Source organism: Festucalex cinctus, chromosome 4, assembly GCF_051991245.1.
Source record: "Festucalex cinctus isolate MCC-2025b chromosome 4, RoL_Fcin_1.0, whole genome shotgun sequence".
Classification (NCBI taxonomy): Eukaryota; Metazoa; Chordata; class Actinopteri; order Syngnathiformes; family Syngnathidae; genus Festucalex; species Festucalex cinctus.
The window spans coordinates 7,645,717-7,656,507 of NC_135414.1; the positions used below are offsets into that span (position 1 = coordinate 7,645,717).

Below are 10,791 nucleotides of genomic sequence, written 5' to 3' on the forward strand. Positions count from 1 at the left end.
ACTGTGATGTCATTTTCAGTCGACAAGTGGCAAAATGGCCGCCCCTGAAATAAAGAAAAACGGGTGAATTCCACAATCACAATAGATATCAGAATACCTTGTTTAAACTTCTGGGTCTGCATAGGACATATTATTGCAAAGAAAATATTCTCCTGTAAATATCAATACTTTTGAAATGTCCGTCATTTGAAGTACTATATTTTCAGAATTGTACCCGAAAGGAAAATGACAACACTGGGCAGCAAAATAAAGTTAATAAATTGGTTAAATATTAACATAATCTATGAGTGGCAGCCAAAATTCATCTGTGGTTAGAAAAAAAATTCTTAGGATAACAAGTAACATTTTCACAAAAAGTAGTTACAATATCTGTAGACACATTTTTGTGTGTCGAAATACGTTCACAAAGAATTGGAAAGGTGTCTTTAAATAAACTTTAATGTCATTACATACAGTATTTTCAATACATTTTAAATCTCAAAATTGTGTTCAAATACGTTCACAAAAATGTATTCAAATGTTAAGTGTTGAAATTTTGTGGGGGAAAAAAAAGAAAGTATTTTATGCCATAAACAGTGTTAAAAAAAAAATAAAAAAATAAAAAAGGGGCGTTATACCATTGATTTCCACCTATCATGTCTGGAATGTAACTCCTGCAATGAGTGATAATCACTGCCTTATCTCAATATACTTACAAATGTAGTTAAATTCGACAAATTGAGGTTAACTGGACATATCTTCTGCCACCTACTGGAAAGACATTTGATTGTTCGGTCCATAAGTGATGTCAAAAAAAAAAAAAAAGTCTACACACCCCAGTTCAAATATTAGAATTTCGTGATATACAAAATGATACCAAGACCTGTGCAACTAAAGTTGATTTATATTTAAAAAAAAAAAAAAAAAAAAAGATTTGCAAAGAAAAGTAAACAACTGAAATAACGTGGTTACACACCTGCCACTGCTGAAAGTATCTCTGATTAATCCCAAATAAATGTCAGCTGTTCAACTGGGCTTGCCCTGATTTTATTTTTTATTTTATTTTTTCTAAAGAAGGCAATTTTGACTATTTCAAATTGTTCATAATTCCATCCTCCTTGTCTAAGACCCCAGTTCCAGCTGAAATAAAACAGCCGCAAAGCATCATGCCGCTACCACCAAGCTTCACTATATGGCCTCCTTTTGGTGAGGAACAGTGTCATGTTTGCGCCAAACATACATTTTGCCAAAAAGTTTAACCACAACTTTGTTGGACCAAATATTTTCCCACGTTTTGGAGATTTTGATCATTAGACTTGACGATCCTGTGATGTGACAAACTACATCTTACAGCGGCCAGTCTGTCAAATTCCCTCACTGCTGCACAGCTTTTGGACCAACTAAAACGTAATAACTACAGTCTTGATGACAGCTCCTACAACCAGATTTTTGGCAGGGCTGAGAACATGAGCTGCACTGCCATCTAGCGTTTATCTGGTGCTACTGCAATGCATCTGCTGCACAAGTGACGACACCAGGATAAATCGTCCCAGATTTTTCCTATTTGTGGTCCATTTTGTGGCTTGTGAATTGTAAACATTAGTCCAAGGAGAGGGAAACACTAAATGCGCGTCGGGGCATTGTTAACCTCCGCCGTCGCTTGATTTAGTGGACTTGTTTGAAGAAGAATCCTAACAGTGTTTAAAAAAAAGAAAAAAGAAAAACGAAGAATGTGCGTTGCATTGCACAATAACTACAAGCATGTGCTGTCTTCCTCAGGCAGGAAAGTCTTTGATGATCAATGTCACAGTAAATGCACGCAGACAAACAAAAGAGCTTTGGGGAGGATGGATGACATCTTGCTGTTGTCGTTCACACAGTCGGGCCTGCAGACGACATTTCCAAGTGTGAAACAAACAATTGTCACACTTGACTAATTTAACACATGTAAAGTCAAATACACAATAAATGCAGCTGCCACACACGACTGAAGCTTTGAGGGGCGAAAACATCTGAGACGGCAGAAACATTTGTCCGAAAGCCCGCGAAAAGAAGACAGATAAAATCTGCTTGAAGAAAAGTCCAACATGATCCTTTCACCGTTAATTTTAAAGCTCTGTTACTCATTTAAATAAAATAAAATAAAAAAATAAAATAAAATAGCTTTAAAAGAACGCGCCGGCACAATAGATATCATATTTCAGTTTATGATCCAAAGAGATGTCTGAGATACTCCGTGGCTTCTATTTCATTTGCTTCTCCCATGTAGGCATGAAAATTTAGTAGCTTCTCTCGAACCCTGTACATAAATCACGTTCAATCCGGATTTTAATTCAGGGTAAACGTGAATTATTTTTACTAGATTGTAATGTATGATTTTTGCTTCATCTCATTAATCCAGCATAAGTCTTTATGTAAACAAAAATGAGACTTTCCAAAAAAAATAAAAAAAATACATATTTTTTGGGAGAGGAAGTGTAAAAAAAAAAAAAAAAAAACTGAGATAATGTGGATGCACAAGTGTGCACACCCTCTTAAAAATGGGAAGTTGACTGTGTTCTGAATTAACCAATCACATTCATATATCAATCAGTGCCTGTGTTCACCACAAATAAAGTTCAGATGTTCTGGCAGGCTTTTTATGACATTTTGCTGATCACATCTTACAGCACACGCAATAATCTTCACATAATTTCAACAGGATCAAAGAGATCCCATTAGTGAAAGATATTACTCAGGAGAATGGTACAAAAGTCCTATTTAATTAGGGATGCCAGTACGAGTACTCCACTCTTGAGTAGTCACTGATACCGATACCAAGTACCAAGCCCAACATACATTTTGATACATATATATATCTATATATCCCAATATAGAATTTGTCCTTAAGATTGCATGAAATGAATGGCCATTTTATTGTACCATTTTCAAATTCCTCATCCCTGATTCCTGAAGAATGGCCACAAGAGGGAGGCTAATACAATATCGGCGCCTTTTGCAAGTACTAATAACTTGAAATGAGGCCCGATATCAGTACCATCTCTTTCTCTAATATTAATAGTGGAAATAATTTTGAAATGATTCATCTTGGTCTCGTTTTTTTTTTTTTTTTATATTACAAAAGAAAACTGGCAAATGAACGGGGGTGTGTAGACTTTTGATATGCACACCGTATACTGCAACTGGTGTCTTTGTTGAAAGTGGTTGCAGTTTACAGTTGTGTTGATGTTACGTACATATAATGATCTAGACCAGGGATGGGCAATCTCGGTCCTCGAGGGCCACAGCCCTGCAGCTTTTGCAAGTTTCCCTCTTCCAACACAAGCTGTTTCTAATCAATGGGATTGTTATCAGTCTAATGCAGAGCTTGCTGATGAGCGGATCATATATCAGCTGTGTTGGAGAAGGGCAACATCCAAAACCTGCAGGGCTGAGGCCCTCAAGGACTAAGATTGCCCATCCCTGATCTAGACAGCAAACACACCCATTTTAAAGTCCAACTTTTTATACCAAGTATTCAGTTCAAAGTTTAAATATAACCAAAGCCCTCTATACATAAATTGATCAAGTTATAGAAAGACCCAACTCTCATTTCACTATTTTAAATCGGTTTCAAGTGCAGAGAATTTCTCTGGCTTTATGCCGAACTGTTCTCGTAGTCTGTTGTTGTCATCAGTGGCAGCTGTGTGCTTTGTCAAGAACAAATCCTGTTTTGAGAAACTTGCCATAAATTGTACTACGCGTTGGAACAGTGTGACGGCCATTCAGCTTTTCAAACTCAAGTGGCGGACAGGAAAAACGTCTTGCCAGGCGGCAATTTTCCAGAGCTCCAACGTCAGTTGGCGAATCATGGGAAAGGGAACCAACGATATGCTTACAAAAACAGCAACGCATGAGCTATCAGGTGCTGATGGCCTCGTGTCTGCTCAAATCACAACAGAAACGAAATAGAAATAAAGGAAGTGTGACTTTTTGCTTACGGGAAAGTGGTTGGAACTGGTCAATTTGGGTGGAAAAAAGAAAGTTTTAAAAAAAGAAGACTCATTCCTATAAGTGGCTTCTCTTAAAAGGGGAAGTCAGGTTAAAATAAAATTGTGTTCATTATTATGTTATGTTCCTTTTGAAATTTTCACACGCTTAAGAAAAATCCAAACAGTATTGTCTCTCACATAAAAGTCATCGCCAACATCTGCTTGGAAAGAAAAACGCAGTGCATGAAATTTTGACAATTCCTCAGTTTAAAAAAAAACAAAACATGAGTGATAGAAATGATAAAAATGGGGGAAAACAGTTTCACTTGACTCACATCTTGTGCAATAGGTGGAGGGCGGGTTTGCGCATAGCTTGGAACCTCATCTGCACATTGCTGCTGCGAACTACATTATTTCATCTCCTCGTGTGCCCCCAAAAATATGACAAGTGGAAAAAAAGTATGAGCTCAGCCTCCTCAAGTTGGCAGATATAATCCAATCACGGTGCCGAGGGCCCAACCTGATGCATACATCATACTTTCTATCTAATTTAAGCGCGAGCTGACTGCTCTTGATCATCACATTCCACTTCCCGCTCCAAAACATCAAATCATTCCTATTCCCGCGTGACGTGCAATTTTCGGACGCGAGAGCTGGAGCAAATCACTTGCAGACTACTTCACGGGGTGCGAGACAAGAGGCCCGGGGACCCGAGTTGAAGTATAAACAACCTCATCAGCGGACAATGTGAACGCTTTGATAGAAAGCGTGTGAACGGTTCCTTCTTAACGACAAAAAAAGTGCCCCATAATTGGGAACAGTCACCGAGGTGGGCTGTGATTAATTCCCAGCACAATGAGGATCCTCTGCGGAGCCCGTGTTGTTATTGGACGTCATGCACGCGGGCCACTCTGGAGCCTATCAGCAATCAGCAGGATGATTTCAGCAACCTAAAGGTTATCAAGGGGCATCTTTTAGACGTCACTCTGACCTGAGCGATACGCTCTTCGCATCAGGTTGTTTGAATTAACGTGGTGAGTGCCAGATGAAGGATGACGGGAAAGGTACCGGCTGTAGCTTGGCACATCTTATCTCCCACATATTAGCAAAGGCGAAAGACCCTATTTGCCATGCTGCCCGCCCACCGCGGCCAACAACAACACCGTTCAAATGCAGTCCAGATGTTTCAATAATATTTCACTCCCTCCTGGAACGACCGTTATCGAGCGTGCCACTGATCTCTGCGTGATAACGCCTCACGTGATCTTAGACAAGCAGCGCCATCATCTGCGCCGCTCCACAGGCTTATACCAACCTGCATATTTGCACTAAGCAAACACTATAAAACGACATTTGAACTACAGTCGAATATTTGTTGTAACTCAACATTCCAATGTTTTTTTGTTTTTGTTTTAACTCAAAGTTTGTTCTTATCCCTTCTTAGAGGAAACACAGGCATAAGGAGCGATGGGGCCAAGGAAAAAAACAAAAACAAAAAAAACAGCCAGTGTCTTAAACATAGAAATGTTAATTTTGGAGTGAAAGGTCATGCGATATGACTTCACCTGGCTTTCAAATTTGGACTTTTGTCACTGATTTATTATTGTTTGTGTGCAAATAAAAACTATTAGGCAAGAAAAGCAGTTTTGGTTAACCATTTGTTGTGCCAGAACTTTCTGATGCTAATGATTTCGATCCTTATTTGAATACGCTTGACGCCATTTTCATTACCAGTTGTGTTTATTTTAAACAACATAGTTTTTCGCAAAGTTTTGTGTCATTCAAAGTCCATCGCCCTTAAAGAGGAAGTCAACCCAAAAAATATTTTGATAATATGTTCTATGCAGCCCCTCTAGTCTAAAATACAGTATTTTGGTTAATATTACATTAGCGGAATATCAGTTAAGCAGAAAAATCCAGCAGTTTTTATCAGTATCAGAAGGCGGCCATTTTGCCACTTGCTGTCAAGTGAAAATGACATCACAGTAGAGGTAAGATCGAACCTAAACAATCCAGCCTGACCCGACCAGGCCCGCGGGCATTAAAACCCGACCCAGCCCGAGCCCGACCAATTAACTTGATTTGCAGGCCCGAGCGCGAAGCAAACCCGAAATTTCAATTTATCCCATAGTATTTTTGGCAGAAAAAAACGCAAGATTTTTTAAGGTTAAAATAATCTACATATTTTTATGATCATGATAAATACATTTGCACAACGAAATAACGCTGGAACACAGAATAAGACGCCAGACAAAGAGAGTGAAAGACAGATCTTGATGCGCACTCGCTTAATTACGCGGAGAAATACTGTACACGTGTGGATTCCACACATCGTTTTAGTATACATTTTTATAAAAATATATTTATTTAAAAAAAAAAAAGTCAGCAAGAGAGAAGCACGGCTCGACCCGACCCGAACCTAATGATTGACATTTTAGGCTCGGGCTCGGGCTCGGGCGAAAGATCTTACCTCTACATCACAGTTGCTCAGGTCTCAGCTAACAACCAATCACAGCTCAGCTTTAGAAAACAAATGAGCTATGATTCCTGAGCAAGTGGCAAAATGGCCGCCCCCTTAGATGTTGCCGCATAACTCATATTTCACAAACGTAATTAATCAGAATGTCATGTTTAGAGTAGTGAGGTCACATATAACATATCCTGGTCAAGAAATGTTACAGGTTGACTTCCCCTTGAAGGAACAAGCAGGTCTTTCTCCCATCTGACCGTCCAGGATCAGTCTTCCTCCGAGGACGGCTGCGCTCCTTCATCGTGAACCTCTCTGTAGGCCGCCATGGGGCCTCCGTCGGGAATGTAGCTCCCCATGGAAATCTTCAATCCCTCGGACAGTTTCTGTGCTGCCAGCTTGGCCTGCAGCTCCTGTCGTGAACCACAACACAGGACTAGGCTCGACACGCTAGGTTCAATGCGGGGCCCGAGGATGAAGAGGGTGAAATTACTTGCTAACTTGGTGCACAGGTGTCCATGATTATGAGCATTACTTTGTTAGAAACAACATGCAGACTCTTTGAATGCAGGTTACATGCTGCCCTCTAGAGCTCTTGGAAGTATATGACATCTTCCTGCCCACCCAAGATGTTCAAATGTCATAAATCGACTTCATTTAATAATAAATAAATAAATAAATAAATAAATAAATAAATAACTATTTTATTATAATACAAGATTACAATTTGATAAATTTGAAATTTAACAATGTCTAAAAATCTTAGCTTTCTTAACTACAAGAAAAAAATATATGCACTTACTAACAGTAAATGTGCTTTTTATCTTATAAGTTACAAGTTAGGGCAGCGAAGCTCAACTGGTTGGTGGGACCCAAAAGATGGCCAACAGCACTACACTTTGCTTAAAAACAGGACATATTTGCAAATACTATTTTTGAATACCACATTTTCTCCATTGTTCTTAACCTAAAATGCTCCTTCCATGTCTGTTAAAATTGCTTCTTTTATTTTATATAACTTTTTTGATTGGATGTACAAATTGGCGTCCCGCTGCAAGAGACTGATCTGCTAAAATATAGTGTGTAATATGTGGTTAAACAATTGAGCAAAATAATACATTTTACATGGTTTTACGGTGCACAAGAAATTATTTGACAAAACAAGTCATTTGATCATGTATAGTCTATTTTCATAATTAAGTGACCATTTTGCTGTCCACCCTGTCATAATTTGTTAACTGCCCCTTTAAGAACCCCTCTTATGTTGGTAGTGACATTTCTAGAGACCAATTGTCGAGTAAGTATTTAAATTTATGTTTTATAATTTTTCTCATATAGTTTACATGCTGTTAAGCTTCTACCCAGTCTTAGTGGAATATCAAATCCCAAATTAGCCACAGGTACATACATATATCATAAATATATTTCTGTATTTCTGTCAAATATAACACAATATACTGTATATACAGTATACAGCATTGGCCAATTTTGGATTAATATTTTTGTGTCTCAGCAGTCATGAACCTCACTCCACGTCACTGACAGGTAAGGCAGAAACTCAAATCGCTTAAGAGATATGAAAAATTCATTTAGTTGTAGCAGATGATGAATTGTATTTGTTGATGTTGGTAAAGAAGTACATAGAGAAAATGTGTGACGCCTGCAAGAATGGACTAACCTGTTGTCTCTTAGTTTGTGCTCTCAGGAGGTCAGCAGACTCTTGCAGAGACAAAAGCTGTGCTGGAGTGTGGTGGAGAGGAGGCAGCTTTGCGGCGGTGATGTCATCCAAGTGCTTTTTGTCACGCTCCCTCCGGGCCTGTGCGGAGAGCGGAGACGAGCCTTCGGACGACTGGCCGGGTGATGAGGAGCCAGATGGGGAGTTGCCGCCTCTAGTTGGTAGCCTGAAAAGACACAAAAGGAAAAGCCAAGGTTATTGAAGGACATTAAAAATCCGTTATGTTTCAATAACGACTGATCGGATCTGCTCACTGGTTTGTTTTGAATTTTTGCCTTCCGGGTGTCTCAGAGTCCTCGCTCCTTTCCAGGACGGTTACAACGTGAGGCTTCTTTGGTGTGTGCTTCCTGAGAAAGTAATTGTCCGTTGCAGTGCTTTTAACAGGATCCTTGCCTTGGTCGTCAGTGCTATTGGAGATTGTGACCCGCTCCAAGGCCTCCGCAAGGTCGCTTTCTTTTGTCCCGACAGAGTTCAGGGAGGCCCCAGGGACAGCCGTCGTCTCCATGGTTTTAGCAGTGTCGTCTTCCTCCTCCTTCCCATCAAGGAAGACAGGCGAGGCGTCAGTCCGTTGTGACGTGGCTGCTTCATTTTGCATAGCACGATGCTGCCCCGTGAAGGCTCGCTGATACTTGGAGTGAAATTCCGTTCTGGCTGCTGACACCAAACTCTGCTTCTTCTCCTCTTCATCACGGCGTTCAATGGCGACGCGTATCTTCTCCGCAAAGTCCCTTAATCGCTTCCCTTTGTCAGGAAGCGATTGTATTAATTGCCTGCAAACAACAAAAACACAACTTAATATTCAAACAAATCAATGTTAATATGTCCATGTGAGTTGCAAGTATTTTTTTATCCACATGGGGTCGCCATCCTCAAGCCCTGTACACCTGATAATGAGGCCCTACAACTGGCTGATGATAACCATTCAATACTGGTTGCGAGACAAATTTTTTAATACAATTTTAAAGATGTCAATTTGTTACATATTTAAAATGAACAACAGGTGCTGCATTTTGAAATTATTTTATGAGAACTTATTGTCGCAGTTTGTAGGACTCTGAATCATTTTATTACATGACAGGCTGCCAAGTGCGGCAACACCTGTCTGCGTTTAATTGCGAGGCCAACCTGTTTTGTGGTGCTAAAAAATAGTGACACGCCCCATTGTGGAAACATATCGTTATATTTTTAGTTTCGAGGGATTTTATTGTCTGCATTTGTATGTTCTCCCTATGCTTGTGTGTTTTTTCCAGCCTTCTCCTTCATTCCAAAAACATGCATTGAAGCTTCACTGAAGCCTCTAGATTAAATAGTCCATAACTGTGAATGTCCAGGGGCTAACCCACTTCTCACCCATAGTCAGCTAAGGACAAGTGCTATAGTGAAAATGGATAGAGTGATGGATTTATGGTTATTTGGTTGTTGTAATCTCTTGATTCTTAGAATAGCATCTTTTAACACAGTGATTTGCACTTACTGTGCTGCAGGTGAAACCTTCTCTAAAATTTTGAATGCACATAATCCAACTGTTCAACATTTGAGGACATAGTTTTTGCATAACTTGCTCTCTAACAAAAAACTCAACTACAAAATTCATGACCATTGTTTGACCCATTGGTCTCCTGGTTCAATTAGAAATGGTATTATAGACAATCCTCTTCTTCCCGCGGTTCTTTTTTTTTTTTGACATCATGAGACCAATAATGGAGTTTAATCCATGAAAATGTCCAAAGACATACACTGCCTTTCTGTGACTGGTCCAGTCTCCGTTTCTCTGTTGCAACCAGATCACATAACAGAATAGCTGTCTATTTTTTTAAGTAGCTATTAGTGACACTTTTGGTCTACTAGTACACAATTAAATTTCCTAAGGAACTTTTTAGGTCCAACTAATAGGCATGTTTACGCAGTAGCAGTAGCGTCAACGTGACCAGTAGAAGTTTTACCTGAGTAGTAACATTGTTGTACTTGTGTGTCGTGGAAAACAGGTCACAAGTAAAGCACAATAGTGTGCTGAACTGTGAGGACAATGAGTATACTAGTAGTACTCAAGTACTGTCATGGATCTGGAGATGGATGGATGGATACGGACACCAAATGTTCAAACGGCATTATTCCACATCCATTTCATTCTACTACTTCCAGCCTGTGTGTGAGGATGTCAAATCCACTTCTTAGGTCTTACTTGTCAGAGAGTATGTTGTTCTGTCGCAGTAGTAGTTCCTGGAGCTGCTGTCTGCTGTGCTTGTTTAAATCTCCAACCTGTCCCTGGCGCTCGGACATCCTGGCGAGCTAAACAAGCTTAGCCACAGACGCTCTCTAACATCGGGAACACGCCACCTTTCTCAACGCGGCATTTCTCACCAAACAAATAGTCGCCCGTGAATATGAAGGAGTTCTAAGCCGTTGGGTGCAGGAGAAATTTAAATAAACCCAATTAAAAGGACCATGTGTAGTTGGAATCGGAGGGAGAACATTTCAAAGTGGGATTCTTCTTCTTGGGTGGAAAATAAGGGCACGTTCAAACACGATTGGGGAGTGTGTTCGATCGCCCTCTGCAGGCCAGATGTACGGTACGCTACCTTTCGATTTTCAAAGTATTTATTACTCTGAACTGAATAGAGGAGGGGTAGGCAAACAAT

At 39.8% G+C, this 10,791-nt stretch overlaps 1 protein-coding gene across 2 annotated transcripts; it reads right to left on the reverse strand.

Annotated features, from left to right (window-relative positions):
* Window positions 1-992: 992 nt before the first annotated feature.
* polr2m (RNA polymerase II subunit M) lies at window positions 993-10,693 on the reverse strand. 2 transcript variants are annotated; one of them, XM_077518548.1, is made up of 5 exons: window positions 10,335-10,693; window positions 8,407-8,922; window positions 8,096-8,318; window positions 6,678-6,830; window positions 993-1,865 (listed from the first exon to the last, which is right to left on the reverse strand). In XM_077518548.1, exons 1-4 carry the CDS (start codon window positions 10,430-10,432, stop codon window positions 6,687-6,689), a joined length of 981 nt encoding a protein of 326 aa, XP_077374674.1. In that variant the 5' UTR covers window positions 10,433-10,693; the 3' UTR covers window positions 993-1,865; window positions 6,678-6,686. The 2 variants fall into 2 exon arrangements, with proteins under 2 accessions (XP_077374674.1, XP_077374673.1); XM_077518547.1 differs by lacking the exon at window positions 993-1,865 and having other exon boundaries at window positions 5,660-6,830; window positions 10,335-10,692.
* Between the last annotated feature and the right edge of the window lie 98 nt (window positions 10,694-10,791).

Bases quoted from the DNA above. Each gene is read 5' to 3' on its own strand.
- polr2m (XM_077518548.1), bottom strand. From the start codon at position 10,432: ATGTCCGAGCGCCAGGGACAGGTTGGAGATTTAAACAAGCACAGCAGA. The intron at 8,923-10,334 runs GTAAGACCTAAG...TGTTGTTTGCAG, and splicing joins AACAACATACTCTCTGACAA to GCAATTAATACAATCGCTTC. The intron at 8,319-8,406 runs GTGAGCAGATCC...GTGTCTTTTCAG, and splicing joins CAAAAATTCAAAACAAACCA to GCTACCAACTAGAGGCGGCA.